The 22,208-nt window shown below is 44.1% G+C and overlaps 1 protein-coding gene across 1 annotated transcript in view; it reads right to left on the minus strand.

Annotated features, from left to right (window-relative positions):
• Positions 1 to 22,208, minus strand: part of SLIT1 (slit guidance ligand 1) — a 687,657-nt gene that overhangs the window by 540,002 nt on the left and 125,447 nt on the right. Inside the window, exons 3-4 of the mRNA XM_069239602.1 lie at positions 18,747 to 18,818; positions 1,723 to 1,794 (exon numbers count right to left, since the gene is read on the minus strand). Of these exons, the coding sequence (XP_069095703.1) occupies positions 1,723 to 1,794; positions 18,747 to 18,818 (144 nt within the window). The remainder of the gene's footprint in view (positions 1 to 1,722; positions 1,795 to 18,746; positions 18,819 to 22,208) is intronic.

A 22,208-nucleotide genomic window follows, 5' to 3' on the forward strand; every position in this document is an offset into this window, starting at 1 on the left:
GCCTTTTTTAAATTTGTTAACATTGTCTGGGGACTAGTTGTGCCTCCTTAGTACCAGTTTGACACCCGAATGTAACAATAAGCAACAGAAAAATGACCTAGCAATCTTTGCAAAGGAGCTTCCACTGCAGGGCAACATGTTTCGCTGCCTTTTTAGTAACTGTTAAACCGTTTGAGATAGAAACATCTTTTTTTGCTAAAGTCTGCAGACTATGGGGTAGATGAGAGATTATGAGGCAAATTTACAATTATGTCAAAAACGCTGCGGCTGCACAATCGCAAAATTCAAGTGGCCCTGATCTCGGTGGTATGCTAGCTTCTGCCATGGGTCACTGAAGATGGATGACATGGCGATTTTAACCTTGCTATTTGGCATGTCAAGACCCCAGAATCACCTTACTAAGAACGAGCTGTGCTCTGAAAAATAAGCAGTGAGTTTCAGTAAATATTACCGGATACATTGCATCCCCATTCTCCCTTTAAATCAGGTTCCCTTTTCTCATGTCTTTTAAAATGCTAAACTGTGTGTAGCTGTCGGAATGCCAATGCTTTAAGACACATAAGCGCTTCGACGCATTGTCAGGGGTAGTAAGCTCTATATAAATACTATTGCAATACAATACAATACATAAGTAAACAAGGCTTTGTAGACCTGTGTTATTGAAATACAACAAAAACTAAAGAGGCAAAGTCAGATTTTCACAGCACAGAGTTTGGAACCTGTGACTAGAGGTCAAAGCTCAGTTTTACTTCTCTTTGTCTTGTGAACTTTGGCAAGTTTCTGTAGTTCCCTGTTTTTAGCTCCCTTTGTGTTAAACGGAAGCTTGAAGACATAGCGAGGCACCGTGTATTACAGTTCTTCGCAATATACCAGAATTCGGGCTTCTGCATATCTTTGTAACCATGCATTCTCTTAACAAGCAGGGACTCCGTGATGGGAGTTTGCATTAGCCAATCAGCTTCTGCTGTTGCTGTTTTGGATAGATTAACTGCACTGGACCTCTTTGATCCAGTTTCTTCAATTATCGTAACTACTCGTCTCTAATTCACGCTCTAAGTAGCCGCCACCTAAAACAACTTGAGCATGTGTTGTCCTGTCGTTATGCTAATTACAAAGACTATGCTATGTATTTTCCATGATTTTATTATATCCAACAATTAGTAGAACCTTGCAGCTTCCAAAAGCATCAATTGATTAACGGGACAGTAACTCCTGTGATCTGAATTACACAGGCCATACATTTACCTCCGACCAGCTACACTTTACCTAGATCAAATTCCAGGTGAAAATAAGGACACTCCAGGGGACTCCGGCCTCAAAATTGACAGATTAACTACAGATTGCAACGATAAATTTTAATTTGTCAAGAATCCCAGGGTTCTAATTGTAAATACTCTTAACTGAGCTCCTCGGGGTGTGCTTAATGGGAAGAAATCCAGGAACTCCGTGATAAGGCCCATGGAGTTATGGCCATGCTTTAAATATTCCCTCAACTCAAAGAAGTAATTTAGGATGAATATACAAAACACTGCTTTAATCAGAAAAACTGCATTTAATTCCAAACATTTGTTTTATAATTCCCACCTTGCCAAGCATTTGTTTAAGCTCTTCTACTGCATAAAAGTCACTACACAGAGAGACATGCCACAGTATACAATATGTTCTTAATGCATGGCTGGATATCAGCCTCTCAAACTCTTCTAGGAGACCCTTTGTACTCACAGTCTGGAGAGGGCCTGGTTGTTCTGGAACAACAGCTCTGGCAGAGAGTTCAGCTGATTCCGGTTTAGGCGTCTACAGAAGAAGAAAACACAATTAACAATCACCAGCCGGTCAGTAGCATTCCCCTTCCAAATGTTGTTTGATTTTTGACTGAAGAAAGCCCACATCCCAGAGTTATAAAAGCTTTGCACCGGTGTTATCATGATGCAAAGCAACGCAATATGGTGAAAAGCAGCACAAAGCAGAAGCAGGGATTTACTTTTCAGTGCAAAAGGTGCTTTACACTAGTAAGATGGCTCTTTCATAGCACCGAATCAATGTTGCTCTGCTTTTCAAAGGGGTGTTCAATGAAAATGCCCATAGGTTTTTGCCCAATACACAATCCAGTAAGGTAGTCGAACAAGCCTTTGTGTCAAAGGCAAATAGCTAGTAGAAACAGCCACAAAGGGGAATGCATTCATTTCCTCAAGAGACCGAAGAATCACAAGTGCTAAAGTGCACAGCTCACATCCAAGGCGTCTGACCCTTTTGCTGTCTGTGCTTAATATTTTGTCCTGGAAGTGTATGTTGTAGCATCTTGAAGGTGTGCTCACTACAATCCTTGTGGTTCTGGGCAGACTCTGAACAGGAAGTACGCAATGAATAGGAGGTGTTAAGGTGTGGATAACAGAAAACATGATGTAATGCAGATTATGCTAGTGTATGCAAAGGAATAAATCAAATGCAAATAAAATCAGGATTTATAGAGATCAATTACTCACCTGAAAGGTTCTCAAGGCATTGAAGGGGTTTTTCCTAATAAAGTAACGTTTGAATGCAGCTCCCATGTGGCGTCATTCATGTGTATGCTCCACGACTGGGGATGATGCTAATACTGGCGACGAGTAGGAGATGCATACCCCAAGAAGACAAGACTGTTCTCCCTGAGAGTTTGCAACGATACAGCAAACTGCTTGTGCATTCCCACATATTCTCAAAATCGATATATAGAGTGGTCTGCACTGGCACATGTGGAGTCAAGGCTTTGCTACAGCCTCTACACAGCTTTGGATGTAATAGAAGGCCTTGTTAAGGAGTACATTTTAAAACACCCGCCAAACTGCTGAAGTAAATAGGGATGCTGTGACATGCATCAAATACAGAACGATTATACAGCTGAAGCAAGAAATAACGATCGCATCAGCAAGGTACGAAAGACAGAAAATGTATTCACCGCCAGGGGAGATGGAAGCACCCAGCGACGCACACTCCTCCTGCAACCTCTGCTTGCAGACGTTAGTGGTGCCACTCTGCACGGCGAACACTGTCTGAACAGCACGTGCTCTCAATGGCAGCAGAAGTGAGTGCAAAATATAAAGCTGCCGTGTTCTTGAAGCCACCACCACCTTTCGGTGCTTCCAAGAAGCAAAACATCAGTGCTAGGTGGGCCCCATAGATTGGAACATTCATAGATAAACTAGAGGAAGATGACAAGAAGATCATCAAATATCAAAAAAACCTTGTGGAAGACGGGGTAAAAGAAGCCCTAAAGAAAATCTCACAGACTGATTCCAAATGTTGACTGTGAAAGGTTTATCTTCAACCAAGCACGCATCAGGTTGGTGAAACAATAGCTGAATTTGTTGAAAGACTCAGTACATTCATCAAACATTGCAAGTTCTGCGGCTTCAAGAAGCCATGTGTCTTGTTTAGAAGGCACATGCTAGGAGAAACACACAGTCTAGAGAAAATGCGGATGGCTGCGTGAGCAGAAGAACAAGCAGATCGACAAGCTGCTGACATGGAAGTAGGAATGGCACATCATGAATCAGTGTTGATGTGAAAAGCAGGCACAAACATAAGCAGGATACAGGCAGGTCGACGTCGTCAAAGAAATCAAAACTATACTTCCAATGTGGATTTTCATTTCCCAGTGAAGATAAATGTCCCACCATGAGACAGGTTTGCAAAGGTTGTTGAAGAGAGAACCACTTCATAACTAAGTGTTGGGCGCAGAAACCTTCACGCCACGCCCCTGAAACTGAAAAGCATCATCAGCCACATTGAGCTAATTGAACAAAGGATCTTCAATGTCACTATCAAGAACCAGAAAAGAGGAGGAATGTGCACTGATGATATCCACAAAAAGAAAGTTCAGCAAACAGAACGGCAAACGTCACTTGTGCACAGTCCAAAAATCAAGTTGAAAGCGAATGATCATCCAATAACCTTCATCATAGACATTGGTGCATCAAACAATTTAACAACCTATCACTTGTGCCTCACCTCACTCCACCAAGCACAAAGGTATATACTTGGGCTGCTTCTGAATCATTACAAGCCAAAGGTCGTTCTTAGCAACAATGCAATGAAAAAGACATTGGTGCGAGCCACTGTTCACGTTCTACCAGGGACTTTGCTGAGTGCTTGCTTAATCAGCTTTGCCACTGCTGCTGACATGGGACAGATATCCCCTAACTACAACCTCCGCGAGCCAATTCCCATTGTTGTTCCACGGCCTGGGAAAACTCAAGAAAATGAAAGTACAGCCTCACATCAATGAAGACATTCACCCTGTTGCTCAGCGACACAACAGCATTGCTTTCCATCTATAAGACGCTGTAGAGAAAGACTTAGCAGCCCTCTTAAAACATGACATCCTTGGACTCTCTACAGACCTCACGTCCTGGGTTTCACCTAAAGTAGTAGTACCAAAAAGGGACAATAGCAGAGCGTGCACATTTGTGTTCAACCTTCCACCAGACATACAAAGCCACTGAGGGAGAAAGGCATCCTGGTCCACACATCGCCGACATGATCATGCAATTGTACAGAGCCAAAATAATTTCCTCCCTCGGCCTGAATAAAGGATATCATGTACTCGATCTAGAGGAAAACTGCAGATATATCACTACCTTTTCAACTCATGTTGGCTTGGTCAGGCATGAGATACTGAGTTTCTGTGTGTCCTCAGCTCCTGAAAATTTCAGGATGTCATCAGCCGAGTAATTCAACCTGTTATGCATGCTTTCAATTATAGTGGTGACAAACTGGTTTTTGGGTGAACACAAAAAGAACATGACAAAGTCCTGACCCAAGTGAGCTATCCATTGATGCAGGCCTCACTCTGAATGCCACAAAGTGTGAGTTTCACAAGACCAACTGTCATTTTCTGGGCACATGTTCTCTGATGGAGAGATGACTCCAGATCCAGACAAGGTGCAAGCATTATCATCCGCTTGCCCCCCCTCCCCCAAGATGTCACCTTGCTGAGATCCTTTTCAGGCATGGCCAGTTATTGCTCAAAATATATCCGCAACCTTGCTATAGTGAGCACGCCACTAAGAGACTAGACAAAGCAAAATGTACCTTTCCAGTAGTCTCAAGAATGTGACCAGAGTTTCAAAAACATCAAATATGCAATTGAGAATGCAACAGAAACTTACACACTGAAATAACGGTTGATCTGAGCCTAGTAAGATGAGGGACAATCCTTGATCAACACAATGGTCATACAGATGCTTCGAGACACATTTTGGTCTATGCCATTCAATGCTTGTCTGATGCAGAATGTGCTCATTCTCATCCAGTGAGTCTAGCTGTAGTGCGGGCCTGTGAACACTTTCATGTATTACTTTACACAAAACGATTCATCATCATCACAGACTAATGGCGTTGCTTAAAGTTTTTGAGAACCCAAAGACTATGATGCCCTCTCACATTGAGAGGTGGGGGTTACATCTCCAAGATTATGATTATGAATTTGTACACAAACGGTAAAAGGAACAAAACTCAGCAGACTATTTTTCACTAGTTCTGCTGCATTGTCACAGTTTGACAGCCAAGACAACTGAAGCATATCTCAACCTTATTGTGAACTCCATCACACCAGCTGCTCTATCTGTGGAACAGATCATTGCTGAGACCAATGCAGACAAAGACATGAATGCATTTAAAGAACTGATCACCAATCAATCCTGGAGGAGAAAGACCCAGCCCCTGACTATGTTGAATTTCAAAAGAATGCACATGAGTTAACAGTCACTCGAGAAGGTGTGATAGTAAGAGGTTCAAGAATTGTCATACTTGGATGCCTCAGAGAGTGGGTCATCGAACTGGCCCATGAAGGACATTGTAGTGCTGTGGCCACTAGAAGAGCACTGAGAGATCGAGTATGGTTCCCTCGGCTAGATGACGGAATCGAGAAAGAGTTAAAGGCATGCCACATTTGCAACTGTATCACCCATAACCATCTATCACCCATAACCATCTATCACCAATAACCATAACCATAATAATGTCTAGGTTTCATACCCATGCCTGGGAGAGAGTTGCAGTTGACTTTTTTGGGCCTTTAGAAAATGAATACCATTTCATGATAGTCATAGACGAATATTTCACGTTTCCCTTTAGTGGAAGACCCATCCTCGACAACTCATGACAAAGTCAAAGAACGGCTTGATAACATTTTTGCAACATGAGGCATCCCGAGATTCTCCAGTCTGATAATGGCCCACCCTTTTACAGAGTTTAAATAATTCCTCGTTCACCTCAACGACCAAAAGAGTACGACTCTCTGGCCACAAAACAATGGTGTAGTCAAACGATTTATGGGCACCCTCAAGAGAGACATTCAAAAAGCCTCCATGGAGGGAATTGACTGGAATCCAGCCATATGTCAGGCCTTCTGGGCCTATCGATCAACTCGTCACTCCAAAGTGGGTGAGAGTCCAGCCATCTTGCTATTTGGTTAAGCAACAATGGAAACAGAAAATGAATGCCCCTTTTGATCTTGATCCCTTACTGGCTGTGGAGTGCAAAGGACATATGGTGACAGCACATCATCCTGGACAATCCATCACTTGGGACACATCACATTTTGAACACCCACAGAGACACTCATCGATTTCTGAAACTGTATGGGAAATGACTCTGCCAGCTGGTCCAGCTCAAGAGCCTGATCCTATAGTGCTGTCGCCCAATTAGGGTGAACCTCATTCATCTTGAACCACCCGATCTGGCAGACAAGTAAGAGTGTCTCACCAATTAAATATAGGAAATTAGATTTTGGTGATGTTTCCCACATTTTATTTAACAACTGGGAAGATGTAGCGTCTTAGAGGTATGCTCACTAGAACCTCACTAGAACCCTTATGATTCTGGGCAGACTGTGAACAAGAAGTATGCAATGGATGGGAGGTGTTAAGGTATGGTTAACAATGTGATGTAATGCACAATATGTTAGTGTATGCCAATGAATAATGTAACATTTGAATGCAGCTCTCATGTGGCATCATTCATGTGTATACTCCAGGGCTGGGGAAGACGCTACATATGTTTCCACCGCAAACCCTATGATGGACATTGCTCAGTCTCCTCTGTGCACGGTACAAGGCAGAAAGTGGTGCACAGCAGTCTATTTGTTCACCGGTGCAGGGGATGACCCTAGCAGCAAGACAATCACAATAGATATGACTCTGCACTGTGTGTTTCCCCTTCATGCAACACAACACAACATAGTTGGATGCTGCACTGTCTTGCAAGAAAACTTAATAAATTTGCGTACAAGAGTGTACCCAAGCAGTTAGCTCACTCTTAAGAGGACCGCAAAGCCCTGAGCAGTAAAACTATGCAAAAGAAGTGTTGAACCAGCCTTAAAAATGGCTTTATGCTAATTTCAGACTGTTGGCAGCGAGGGACTCACACGCAGAAATATCACTGCCTGTAGATAAAGTGCCATCTTAAGCATCGAGCCACACTTCACATCGCCCAGACCTTTATTTCTTTATTCTGATATGGGCAGAAGATCATTGCTTGCCGTCAGACTACCACGCCTGGTTCGTGGCTTTATAAAAAAAACTGTAGCGTGTAACAATATTAAAAGGAATCCCTAAGTTAATCATATTATCTTAAGAGAATTCCTTCCATACTCAGTCTGCTTATTTGCATGAGTCTCTAATTGTTTTTCATGTGTTCCACATTTTGTTGTACAATTAAGACTCAGTCACGCATGGCAATGCGGTATGCAAGCAGGGTTCGGCATATTTCCTGGCTACAAGCATTTGGAAAGACAGAAAAGCAGGGGCTTTCATACAGATTTGCAGATCAGGGCACTACCAGCTCTCTCGAGTGCAAAGTTGATTTTGTGCACCTACCCAAACTTACTACAGTACACCCCCCAGACTCACCTAAGAGAGGTCAGTCTCCATAAGTGACATATCCATCTGATGACGCACAGGGCTTCACAGTGTCTGAATTATGATCACATGGTATAGGAGGAAGTGGAGAGGCGTGCAATGATGGGTGGCTTTAAGAGAAGCAGAGGCGGTAAAATGGTGGCGAAAGCTGAGGAATGAAAATAAGAAAAAGATTTTGATTATCATCCATGTAGAGGAGAATGGATAACTCGATGATGTCACCAAGGGGCAAAGCATTAAGAGATGACCTTTGGAGGCCACCTAAGGGTATGGAGTTGGCAGTGTAGGCGTAAATCACGAGTAGACCGGAAGATGGAAATGAACCACCAGAAAAGTAGAATGAAAGCTTGTGATGTCCGAGGACCCAGGGTGGTCCACGATGCCTACTCAGTGGATTCTGACTGCTTAGAAAATTAAATTGTATTAATAGATTAATAAAGTGTATATACATAAAGAAGCAAAAAGTAAAACAGAAAACGTAAAAAAGTACTGTAAATGTGAAGGCTTTTGAAATTGGAGGCAAAAACGTAAGTTGGTATCCTCAGGCTGATTCTTGGGAGCAGTGCCAGTGCGGCAAACAGAATATAGTACGGGTGATAGGTGGCCTCAACTGAATTTAGGAAAACTCCAACCTCCCCACTGAAAAGATTTTTTTGTACTTGTGAATTAAATAAAATATTTCACCATTTGTTTGATGAATGATTGTTTCAGTATTTTTTTGTATTGCTTTGTGGTCCAGTTATTCAAATTGCTTAAGTCAAGGTCCCCAGATTCCCATAATGACTCTGTGAGGGTCCTCATATTACAATAATTATTTAGTGTAGGTCCACGGATTCCAGTAATTATTTAATGAGGGTTATTCGATTCCAGTAGTGATTAAGGTGTGGTCCACAGAAGTCTAAAGGTTACCAACACTGCTCTCGGGAGATCAGTAAATGTGTGAATAGGTGAGAAGTTATGGCTATCACAGAAAACAAAGGATAGTTTCCATGAAATGCAGCACACAAATGGCAGATTGAAGAGGTTTTGGTAGATTGTATAGGACGAAGTAGTGAAAGGACCAAAGGAATTCCGGGTGTTCAAGAGTTTGGTAAAATGCGGGTTGTTCAGCAACATTTTGAAAGACGGAATAGCAGGGCCAGCTGCAGGTTTTATGAGATGTGGTTTCATAATTGGCGACTGGAAGCTTTTTAGGTGAGTGCCACAGGGGAGTGAGTGATTAATATTAAAAGCATACAGGAGAAAGCTGTGGTGGTGAGGTTTAAATACTAGTTAATTTGGGGACCCACACAATCAGCAGAGGAAAATGATGACCTTGAAGAGTTAAGTACTGGAAATAGTGCAGGCGGGAGGGTGTGGGAATTATACAAGTTGTATTAAATAAGTAGGGGTTAAGGAGGTGTAAAAGGGTGAGAGTCAGACGGAATGGAGCAGGGCAAAGGTCACACGAATGGTGGAGATTTTGTAGAGAGGAAGCAAAGCCAGTGGAAAAGACATCAGAGTTGATATGGGCTATGTGTGGAGGGGAGAGAAGAAATTTGATGCTGTAGGCTACCCACTGCGGGTGGGATCGGGGGCGGTGAAGATATCCTTCAAAACATTTTGACAGTGAGCCCTATATACCAAATGAAGAACTTGGTTCAATATGTTGAGAGAAGTGGATTTGGGGAGGTGGGAGAGGTCATGGAGATTGGGCAAAGGAACTTTTGCATAGAGTCAGATTAATACTTCCATTAAATAATTGGCTTCCCTTTTAGTGGCTTCATTAGTCATGTTTGTTATGGGAAACAAACAAAGATTTCCTATTAAAATATTTGTTTCTTTGTTATAGGATGGTCAGAGGGAGAGTTATCAATTCAAGAGAAATGAGTCTCTGCGACGTGGCAACAGTCAATAGTAGTCTCATGTGCATGTGTATATGATGGAGTGATTGCTTATTAGAGATTGGCCAAATTGAAGTTGGCCACAAAGTGTGTGTTGTTGATTGCTTTCCCATTTAAGCTTCATGTCATCAAGTACCATATGGGGAAAGTTAGGATGGTAATGAACCCACAATAGCATCATAGTCTTTGAAGAATGAATAAAGGAGGGAGGACAGTACAACAATGTGCGCACACTAAGGGCCTCATCACAAGTTTGGCGTAGGGGATTACTCTGTCACAAACGTGACAGATATCCCGTCCGTCATATTATAAGTTTCATATGACATAATGGAACTTGTAATACGGCAGATGGGATATCTTTCATGTTTGTGATGGAGTAATCACCTCTGCCAAACTCATAATGAGGCTCTAAGTCTTGAGTGAGTTATGTCATGTTCAATAGAAAGCGCCTTGCATTGCATCGAGCATTTTTTTATAACATGAAAAATGTGGGAGTGTCAATTAAGTAGAACATCTGGCTCGGTGTTATGTAATTTGCACACTGACGCTTTGCATCACAGTGTTCCCTTAAACCGGTGAGACAGGTGCAAACGTGGACAGTGTGCACTATTACAGACAATGCTCTGCCCCCAGAGCAGCCACAAACTAGTGCCTGTCCCAGGGGCAGCACATGAGTGAATGACAGAGCAGCTGCATGAAGCAGGCGATCTGTCTTTTACTGTGCAGGCAGCACCTGCCTGCATTTCAGATGAGGACGAGATCCCCTGCTGGTGGGTGCAGTGAGTGACTGCGCCCGCTTGTTGGAGGTAGGTGTGAGGGGACCAAGGGACCCCTTTTCCCCACCTCCAGAAGGCTGCCCTCATGGGGGAATACTGACAGTGCACCATATCTTTGAAACACATTTTCAGTGCAACTCTTGAAGGCCTATTTGCAAAAATGGCACTAGCACAGAGGCAAAGTGATTCCCTCATTTGCATGAGGCCACACCTGCATGGAAATGAAAGCACTCTCTGAAGATGATGCCCCTATTAATGTTCCGGGCACACAAAGCAAGAGCACACAACCATTGCACACTCAGGAACTATGCATAATACGGCCTGTGGTGTGCCCTATTCTTTGTATCAATAAAGTCTCCGGGACAATTTCTTAACTCTTTCCCTCTCATACCTTTGCCTACTTCTTCCCCTTCATTGCTCTCTCTTTCTCTTACCTTTCTCCCTTTTTCTACTTCCCTTTTCCCTTGTCCTTTTGTAACATTTTATAACAGTTCATTTTTATTCTCTACTTTTGGAGTACATCTGGTATTTGCAGCAGCTAAAGCTGCACATCAAACAGCAGAACGAAGGTTTGTGGCCCTAGCTTTGAAGATAATTTGTTTTCATCATAGAAAGTGCAGATAACAGGCGTTCTTATCCAAAATCCGGCTGGAATAACGGGCAGTGCTGACATATAGCTAGGCCCATATATAGCTTTGCCTTACAAATAGTTGCAAAGCAATTGTCCCGCCTACTTTGTTCAGATGTTGGAAACATTGGATGCAGTGTCACTCTGGTGTAAAATGAGCAGTAGTACAATTAGCTTGTGAAGCAGATCAGCCAATAGTGTTTCTGTAGGGGCAGGTTGTATTTCTTGGATCTGGAAATCTTGAAGCAGACCTGGTTGTCAAGAGGCTGTCTTATGTGGCACAAATGTGCAGGTACTTACTCTTTCAGTCTGTCTTTTTTGAGTCTGGCAAAGGATCATCATCTTCTCATGAAAAGTAGGGAACAGTACATGCACACTAAAGTTTTTCTGGGCCTTGACAATCATGCAAAGCTGTTTTTTCTAACTTCCTATGATTAACATATTCCACACATGTAGTTCCATTCATCTGAGATAACATAGCAACTGGTTGCAAATACAGTTAAAAGCTGTGTAACCAAGCATATTTATTGTGGACATTACACCTTCATCTAAAACAACTGCACAAGAGCTACAAAGCGAGTTGGAAAGAGAGAGTAACGGAAAAACCCTCTTAATGGAATGTTACTTCATAGGAGAGACACTCTTTCTACCACTACATAAATCCATTTATACCATAGACCAATGCCCTTTCTTGATCTTATCTAAGACAGCACATACGCTGTCGCTTGTGAAATCTTTTGTTTTCAATTCGGTGGGCTTAGAGACAACCCATTTCTTACCATTGGTTGGCTCATTTCCTTGCTTTTTATTGGTCAGAAATCATAGGCTTCATTCCTCTGTATGTGTTTGTCCCTCCCCGGGAGCATGGACACATTACTTGTGTCCTTCCAATGCAAATTGTTTTAGACGCTACTTTTTTATGTTTAACAACTCCATCAGAGAGCGTTATTCTGTGCTGTCTCCCTCTTCTATTTGCCCCCCACCATGTTGCTCTTGCCCGCTGACCCTCCTCAGTCTGTTTGTTTGCCTCTAGCCCAGCCGCTGTCGATCCTTTAGGGTGGAGGGGCCTCATCCCCCCACCTTCTGCCCCTCATGAAGAGTGGCTAGCAGGCTGAGCAAAGGTCAGCCTGACAGACACTCTTCTTGTTCAGATCAGGCAGCCAGGAGCGAGACATGCTTGATTTGCGCAGACCCCGGGCTGCCTGAGCTCAACTTTGCTGTGCTGAAGAGGTCACAGCACCTATGGGCGTGACCTCCTCGGCTCAGCAAAGGTGCCTAAATGCCTTTCCCCTCAGGGAAGCGTCACCGATTGACTTTGACCTGGTCGCTTCAGGTTTAAGCCCTGAAGCGCCAAGGGCGAGTGTCAATCAGTGACACCTCATCACAGAGTGGGGAGGGGTCAGAAGTCTCACTGACCCCATCCCACTCTGTGACGAAGTTGGGACTGCTGCCTTTCCTCATTGGCTAACCTAACATCAGCCAATGAGGGAAGGCAGCAGTCCCAACCCTCCTGGGACCTCCGAGCTGAAGCTAAGTGTGTGTGTTTGTGAGTGTGTTTTTTAAATGAATGTTTGGTGCGTGCATGTATGTTTGAATATTTGATGAGTGTTGTGAAATGATGTGCGTGCGTGTGTGAATAAATGAGTCTAAGTGTGCACACTCACCCCCCCTGCTAAAATTACCGCCCGCCACGGCTCTTCCCTCTCCCTTTGACTGTAGTCTGTCTGCTTGACCCCGGCCACTCCCTTTAACCCAACATTGTTGTCAGTTTGCCCCAGCCCTATCGTTTTACCATTCACTGTTGTTAGCTTGACACCAGACCTTCCCTTCCCATCATTTGTTGTTGTCAGCTTCTCCCCAACTCTTCCCTTCTTAGCCCCTGTTATTGTCAGCTTGCCCTCAGCACCTCCCTTCCACCCTTCATTGTCACAGCTTGCCACCAGCCCCTTCGTTTCCACCCTCCATTATCGTCAGCTTTCCACCATTCACTCATTCCGTTGTCGTCAGTTTCCCCACCTCCTTCCCTCCGACCTTGCATTGCTGTGAGCTTGACCCCAACACGCCCATCCTTCTTTCTGATGTCTGCGTTGCTCCTCCTGACTTGCCCCTCCCCCTTTGTTGCCTCCCACATCACTTTCCACAATAAACAAAAAAAGCACTTTATGCACCTAGGGCTGGTAACATAACATTTTCTTTCCAACATCGTACATTTGTTTTACCCCTTCACAGGCCCTTTCTCTGTGTTGATTCCTGACTCCCTTCCCGCCCCACCAGCAATTAAAAAAAACACTAGGATGCAGAAACATAGTGCTGATTTTATTTTTAAATTTACTTTCAACAATGTTGCACAGCAGCCACAGTGCTGTACAATATGGCTAAAAAATTGACAAATTGAATAGCTCTCTCGTAGGCACGACCTGTTGGCTTTGCCAGTCCTTGCTTGATTATTGAAAGAGACCTGGGTCAGGACCGTGACACCGATCAGTGAAGGCTCGCTCTAAGACACTTAGGTGGTCATTATGACCCTGGCGGTATTATAACCGCAGGGCCAAAACGACGGGAGCACTGCCAACAGGCTGGCGGTGCCTCCCGGCGTATTTTGACAGCGGCGGTAGTGCCGCGGTCGCACCGCCGGGGCCGGCAGTTTACCGCCACAATGGCCCCGGCGGATGTAATCCGCCAGGGCAGCGCTGCTTACAGCGCTGCCCTGGGGATTACGACCCCCCTACCGCCAGCCTGTTTCTGGCGGTTTGCACCGCCAGGAAGAGGCTGGTGGTAAGGGGTGTCCTGGGGCCCATGGGGGCCCCTGCACTGCCCATGCCACGGGCATGGGCAGTGCAGGGGCCCCCGAACAGGGCCCGGCCAGCTTTTCACTGTCTGCATTGCAGACAGTGAAAAGTGCGACAGGTGCATCTGCACCCGTCGCACGGCCGCAACTCCGCCGGCTCCATAAGGAGCCGGCTCCTATGTTGCGGCCTCATTGCCGCTGGGCCGGCGGGCGCAAACTTGGTTTGCGCCCGCCGGCCCAGCGGGAATGTCATAATGGGGGCCGCGTGAGTGCGGCCGCATTGGCGGCGGCCGCCGCCCGCCAAGGTCGTAATGACCCCCTTATTCTTTTATTTTATAAAGTGCTTGTAGAACCAGAGCCCTTCTTGGTATTAGGAATGGTGAGGTAATTCATGCTGAGTACGGGGAGATGAGGGGGTACATGATGGACGGCTTCTGACACTGATTGGGTATGTTTGAGGAAAATATGTAAGTGTACAGCTTTTTAAAATGCATAAAACTGAAAACGTCCATGGACGTCATTTAGGGGTCGTCAGGGGTCGCAGCTGCGATCCCTGGCACTGCCTTTGCGACCCATGACCCCAGAGGTAGCAAATTCGGTGCCAGGCACACAGGGGCAAATCGTACATGTACGTCAGTTGTGGTTCCACTCTCTCTTTGTTTTCTGTCAATTTTTCATTTCACCATTACACTAATAGTGAATAATAATATATTATTCACTATTAGTGTAATGAAAATAGAGTACAGATAGCTGGACTATGCCCTTCCATGGAAGCTGAGGTAAGTAAAAATGTTTTTAAATAAATGTATGTTGTGTGCGTGCCTGCGGGCGAGATTGTGTTTGTGTGAGAGTGTATGTAAGTGTGAATTTGTGTGTATGTAAGTGAAAGTGGAGGTCAAAGGGCCTGTGATGTCACTTCCGCTCCCCCTGGCATTTCGGTGAATTGACGTCCATGAAAGCGTCTTTTTAAGCACCTTGGATACTGAGGCACAGTTCTCTCCCTACAATGAGCCAAACTGCAACTAAAGACCTGGGCATGCCAACTCGATTAACACTTTGCTGCACGCTCTTCTTTTGTTCTACTGGAAGCATAATCAAATATTCACAGCGCCTTGGTAACTGGATGTCCTCAATTCTATCATTCCAAGTACTCCCTGCCATACAAGCAATCTGATGTGGCAACAAAACCTCAAACGATAAATAAATGATATTATGGTTCCTTATTCCTGGACCTGCACCAGCCTTTTCCGTCACGTGGGCCATGAGCTGGACGCCACCTCAAATAAACAAGTGTGTGTTGTTTTTTAATTTGTCATTGACTTTTTAGTTTTTGGAGAAACACAACTTTGCAGCAAAGATGTACAATGTTAGAACTGCATTACAGTAATGTAATAGTAGATGCAGACTGTATATAATAAAAACATAAATACTCGAGTAAATCGCAACCTGAAAGAATAATATCACAGCGCAAGTCGAAAGTAAAGAGAGAAATCCAAGACCTCCAAAGCCAATAAGAGCACATGGCAGTTTTCTCAAGGGTGTATGAAAATACTATCATGACATCACAGTATTAATTCTATAGACCTGGATGCAGATAACATTTAGGTATTTAAGATTTTCAGAGTGCTAAAGGTTTCAGAGGTGAAACGATAAGTTTATGGAAATACAATAATATCAGTGCTAAGGTGAGGTTATGGTCAGGTTTGGGGAGAAACGGATGGCGTTGTTGGGTGTCCTAGAGTGTCTGCTAGTCACCTCTCAAGGCACTGCATCTATGTTCACTTGAATGGTAGGGCCGTGAGGTCGGTGGGGAGCTTTGGTTCCTCTCGGGTAGGATGAACCGGATTGTGTCCCGGCTAGTAGTTGGACAGCAATGTATTGTTGTTTCGCTTGGTTAGCAATTGTGTGGCTATCTGCTTCCTCCCATTTGTGATGCTCCCCATTGCATTAAATACCCAAATTACCTCTGTGCCCGAAGGCTACTCCCGCTATCTGTTCGACTTCAGATAGAGGGACACAATCATCTCAGTGTCCATCTGAAGTGGTTCAAGTCATTCATAAGTAGCTACACGCAAGTATCTCAATTTTATGGGCATATAAGACAAATCACTAGCTCAGTTAAAGAACCAGGAAGCTCAAGGCACAAACATTGGAAAGCGTCATAGAACACAAGGCCGGGCAGATCATCACCTGCAGGTACGCAAATATAAGAGCTTAGGGCCTTGGATCGCAAGAGGGCCAAACTGCTTGATCTGCATATGTCCCAAAGCTGGTGTTAATGTCACTGTAAGAAAGACTGTGAGAGTTTCAAGGAGGTTGGAGTTGGGTAGTTGCGGGTGCAGTAGCCACAGTTTATGCTAGTAGCTTCCACTTGCAAATGTCTGCACATCGGAGTATCCATTATTGCATGTAAGGCAGAGCTTCGATATACTGGGAACAAAACACTTTGACTTTGGGTTTAGGCTTCGGCTTTGGGTTTAGAATTATGCTAGACTAAATATGCAGAAAAAGTAGGAAGTACACTTTTAGCAAGGGTAATCAAATAGAGAAGAAACAGAGGAGCTTTCTAGCCATTTACACGTGGCCAAAAAGATATCCTACTAAGTGTACAATTTACATTCATTATGTAAACCTGGTTATCATTCCCAGTGACATGATCCCACTAGGGGTGCTGAGATGTTGTTTTGTGCTGGTAGGGTTGTGACATGAGATAGGAAAAGTTGAGGAAGGTACGACTTCCAAGCCTTTCAGAGAACTATCAACTTCAGAGAACGACCTTAAGTCATTTCCTTAGACTCAAGGTTTTGAGTTTTCTTAATCAAAATCCCTCCTAAGACTTTCCTAGCAACATAGCATTACAATTTCTAGAGATGTTGAACATTGTGGAGAATACTCTCTTACTGACTAAATGTCAAAATACCAGGAGAACATATTATGGGGCCAAAATATCGACACCTAACAGCCAAGAATCAAAATAGTGCATATGTATGTGCAAATAGGTAAGTGTATATGTACTACTGATAACTCCACATTTAGGTCCCTTGATGATATTTATATCTTCAAGCCACATTTGCAAAGTTAACTATTGTAAACATATAGCTACCTTTATGTATTACCCTCGCCCACCCCTCCAATATTTTTGTTCTCGATATTTGGGGCTCTGTATATTTGCCCCACAATATCTTCCCGTTCTGTCTCCCAGCAGATAAGTTGGAAGAGGTCTCTTAACCGTGTCTTTTGAGGCTTGGACTGCCCTGTCTGGATGTATAACAATACCAGAAGGGGTAGCCTAAAGCCCAGTGTAGTCTTTTTGTCTCCAATATGGGCTGCTTTTTGTGGTGTCTCAGAAACACAGTGTAATACTCCTGTATTACATGAAGCTGGGCAATGGCATTTCCTTAAACTTAAAATGCACTTCTTCCACAATTTATTTAGTGGGTAACCCCAGTGCCCTCATAACCCACAGTAACAAACTTCTATTGCATTTTATATATTGTTATTCTTCAGATGTGCTTTAAATGCATATATAGGCACAATGCTCCACAAAAATGTACCTACGGGTACTACTAAAATAATGTGCTGTGAAAAGTCAACTTCTGCAAATTATGAATGTGGGGTGTTTTCCTTTCCTTTTTCTGGTGCCCAGTCCTGTTTTTTGTCACAACCTGACCCTGTTTCTGTAGACAGATAGATGCGGTCTTTATTTTCCGTCCCTTTCTAAGCCCATATTATCCTCCCAACGCAGGTTAACATACCAGCAGTTTACAAGGAAGGGTGCAATGAGAGCAAGGGTTTGGGCCAAGAAGGGAGTCCATAGTGCCAGATTGTGGTCAGATTGCTCATTGTGGCCTATTCCCTTTGGCTTTGAGACAGTCCTGTGTAACAGTCTCCAATATATAACTTGAACACAATCTCTGTGGGACCATCCTTTCAGGACATGTCAGCCTCTCGCCATCCCTAACTCCAATGGCAATGCCTTTGTGAAGTTGAGGTAACCATTACAAGTCAGGAACACCACCTCCACCTAAACTACCGTCCCTTCTTCATCCTCAGGTGGAAGTGGGGTGTACGTTATCAGTGACTGTAGACATCAGAGTTTTGTTCATAATTTTCTTGTGTCTTCACTTCCTTTCTTTGGATTCTGCTTGCAGCAATCAGTGGTGCTCTTAGCTCTGAGGACTGTATTCCAGTGGGAAACGATTGCTGACGGACCTCTGGATTGGTGACTAACTGGAGTAACATGGTGACTGAGGTCCTCCCTTCCAATACTGTGTTGTTTTCCTCTCTGTCGAAATTGAGTGCTTATCTTTTACCTCATCAACTATGATTTTGAGACAATGACTAAGGTTTTGGAAAGGTTTTGACTTCTGTGCTACTAACCTTTCAAACATCTACCTACACATTAAGAGCACAGATCAAGTGACAGAGGGTTCCACGTTCCCAGAGAGAGAGGATACTATTCTAAGTTTCTGCCAACTACAGATAGTAAACCACAGGGGAAAGCGAGCAGGGGAAATGGTAACATCAAACGTACTATAACTCAACCGTGTTTGTGTGATAACGCATATCCCAATGTGATTACACTGGCACTAACAGACCCAGTAAAGCTATGGCTAGGTACTACTGAGATTGTTACCTTTTAGTGTATGTAATATGCATATTTTATATCACAGTCTCGCTATCACATCCCTGAGGTTTAACATGTCTTCTGTGTGCGCTTTGAACGTCTACTTTTCTTCTCCCTCCCCCCTGTGCCACAATATTAACACTCACAGCCTCTCAAGTTCCTTCATGTCGTCAAACACTCCACGCTCCACAGTGTTGATCTGGTTTTCCATAAGCTGCCTGCAAAAAAGAATCACAGAATAGTTGTTTCAGGGAGATTCATGACAGGAATTCAATATGCAACGTGAAATATGTAAATCGCTCAAAAGCAGCAAGACTGCCAACATTCATAGAGACAAATGGGGACAGGGGGCAGATGTAATGTGACGGGGAAAGCGGCCTTTCTTTTTATACATCACATTAACTACCGCAATAGGTTTCAATATATTTTGCAAAGCAGAAATTCAGAGAGAAGAGAAGGAGCAAAGTTATTGTGAGCATAAACTCATACATAACCATTGACAGCCGTTGATGTAGGACATTCTTGCCGTCCTGCTCGACGTGACATTTTATGCCCTCCTAACAACCATAAGCACAGGACCGAACTGCTGTTAGGAACACCCTGGTAATTATAGTGCCAAGCAACTTTGTCCTATGCTTTCTGTGATAAACAAATGACAAGCAAGTGGCTCAACATAAAATTGTTAGATATTTCAAATTATTTGTGAGTTCATTGAGCTCTGAGGGAGGAGCAGCATCAATGCAACTCGCAAATTGTCTGTCTGTTAACCCAGGTATAGACAAGCCTCAGCTGGGCCACTGCAGTGAAGGATCAGGAGGGAAAAGGGAGTCCTGGGGTGAGAGATAGCATATATGATATTGGCATCTAAGTCAATGAGAGGAAAGAAGTCAATGCTGAAATGTTTGAGGTCGTGAAATAGGATATTCCTAAGAGCAACTAAGTAACATGATGGACATCTTGTGGTCCAGGGAGCACTGACTTTCGTAGTGGATGTTGTAAGAAATTGGATTAGTACTGACCCCAATAAATAATCACAACTGTTATCAGATTGAACCCTTAAAGTCACTAAATTAACCTGTGTTCAACTCCATGGTAGCTATAGCATAAATCAGATAGGCTTAACATAGGGCACTGTGTAAAGTATTTATGAAATACGAAAACAGCAATAAAAACAACATGGAAAATCTGAAAGAGAATTAGAAAATAGAGTAAATCCTTTAAAAAATTGACATACAAAATAACAAAAATCCAATATGAGATATCAGTTTTTAAAGTTCTCAGTACAAACGTGCACCAACAACCACAGAGCACTTTAAGCAAGTTTGTACAAGTTAAAAAACTGAAGCCTAATTTAATGTGTGTTAGTTAGCATGACTAGGCTGCAGTCAGCTAGCCATGAGAGTTATTCATATTTGCAGAATAATAGTGCATGTAAGCCTTTCTCTCTGTCTTTCTCTAATCTTGTGTGGTTTTCCATTTCATCATCAAATCACTGAAAATGGACCCCATCTGTGGTGTCTGTACAAGCATAAAGTGTAATATTTATGTTCTCTTGAGGAACCAGTGCTCAGGATGTTCTTTAATTTGTAACATTCAAGGGTTGCCTCCTGGTGTCCAGTGTATGTCATCCATTAGACAAACAAATCATTGTATTGCTGCATTGCTGTGTTATATAAAATACCAATTTGTTTTCCTAATTAGTTAGAATAACCTAACCAATGAAAGGCATTAGTAACTAGGAGTCTCTAGAAGTATCTTGATTACCGGAATACGGATTGGTTTCTGTGTTTGCAACATTGCTAGTCCAAACTTGTTGTGTCATATCTTACCATGAAATGTGTGTAGTTTCTGTACCATGAAACATTTTAAAAGCTGTGTTAGTTTAAAGATGAGCCAGAGCTTTCCTGGGCCTTTAGCAGTGCAGACTGTACACTAGTCTCTTTATTGATATATATTTGTTAATTTTTCAAAGTGCTTTCAGGGTTACTTTTGAAGGCAGACACCATGTCAGTCTGATATTTGATTTATACTTAGACTTTCTTTGGCTTTCTAACTGAGTCCTTGGCTAAGTGAGTAATTAATTATTTGTAGTTTTCTGTAATGATTAAATAAATGAATAAACCCATGAGCTTTTAACTTGAAATCTTGTCTCATGCAGATTTATTTATTAGCATCAGACTGATTGATATATTGATGGACCAGTTACTCCGTCCCAGTGGTGATGGACATTCTGTTGCCAAAATCTAAATCCCATAGGATATAAGGGGATCTAGATTTTGGCAGATGGGATACCCGTCACTGTTGTGACAAATTAACTTGTCCACCAAAATCTAAATCAGGTTCATGAAAACTTTGACAGTCCTGATTTTGCACATTAAGGGCCTCATTCCGACCCGGACGGGCGGCGGACGCCGCCCGCCGGGCGGAAACCGCCCAAACACCGCCCCGCGGTCAGAAGACCGCGGGGGGCATTTCAACTTTCCCGCTGGGCCGGCGGGCGATCTGCAAAAGATCGCCCGCCGGCCCAGCGGGAAAGCGCCTTCCACGAGGATGCCGGCTCCGAATGGAGCCGGCGGAGTGGAAGGTGAGCGACGGGTGCTGTGGCACCCGTCGCGCTTTTCAGTGTCTGCTAAGCAATGTGGGGCCCTGTTAGGGGGCCCCTGCAGTGCCCATGCCATTGGCATGGGCACTGCAGGGGCCCCCAGGGGCCCCACGACACCCGTTCCCGCCAGCCAGGTTCTGGCGGTGTAAAACGCCAGAACCAGGCTGGCGGGAAGGGGGTCGGAATCCCCATGGCGGCGCAGCTTGCTGCGCCGCCATGGAGGATTCCCATGGGCAGCGTTACCGCCGCGGTCAGAATGCCCATGAATGCACCGCCAGCCTGTTGGCGGTGCATTCGCTGCCCTCGGCCCTGGCGGATTCAATCCGCCAGGGTCAGAATGAGGGCCTAACTCTCTTAATTGTATAATTAGAGCACTGACAGAGCCAATGGTAAAGGTAGTGGTAGACCAGGACCTAAACATGATTTGAGGCCGACTGAAACGAAGTGCGGGTTAGATACAACAGGTTTGTTGTGGTCAAAGATTGTGGAAGTCATTATGACCCTGGCGGTCGGAGATAATGTGGTGGTAGTACCGCCAACAGGCTGGCTGTACTTACCTCCACATTATGACATTGGCGGGTTGGCTGAAGCCAACCCGCCAATGTACCACTCCAATCTCCATGGCAGTAGCAGCTGCCAGGCTGGAGATAAGAATCTCCAGCCCGGCTGCCGCTATTGTGTCGCCAGCGGTATCATGACCCTGCCTACCACCATGGTTGCAGTGGCGTTAGTAACGCCACGAAAACCATGGTGGTAGGCCCTATCAGTGACAGGGAATTTATTCCCTGTCACTGATAGGAGGCCCCCACCCCCCTCAACACTACCCAGACTCTCCCCACCCCCCTTCATCCACGCTCCCTCTCCCTTCCAACCTCCCCCATTCACACACATGCAGACACACACTCGTTCACACAGACATACACGCATGCATCCATTCATTCACGCACACATCCGTACACAGATTCACACTGACTTGCAGACACGCATTCACATTTCCATTTATACA

The sequence above is a fragment of the Pleurodeles waltl genome, chromosome 6, assembly GCF_031143425.1.
Source record: "Pleurodeles waltl isolate 20211129_DDA chromosome 6, aPleWal1.hap1.20221129, whole genome shotgun sequence".
In the NCBI taxonomy this organism is placed as follows: domain Eukaryota; kingdom Metazoa; phylum Chordata; class Amphibia; order Caudata; family Salamandridae; genus Pleurodeles; species Pleurodeles waltl.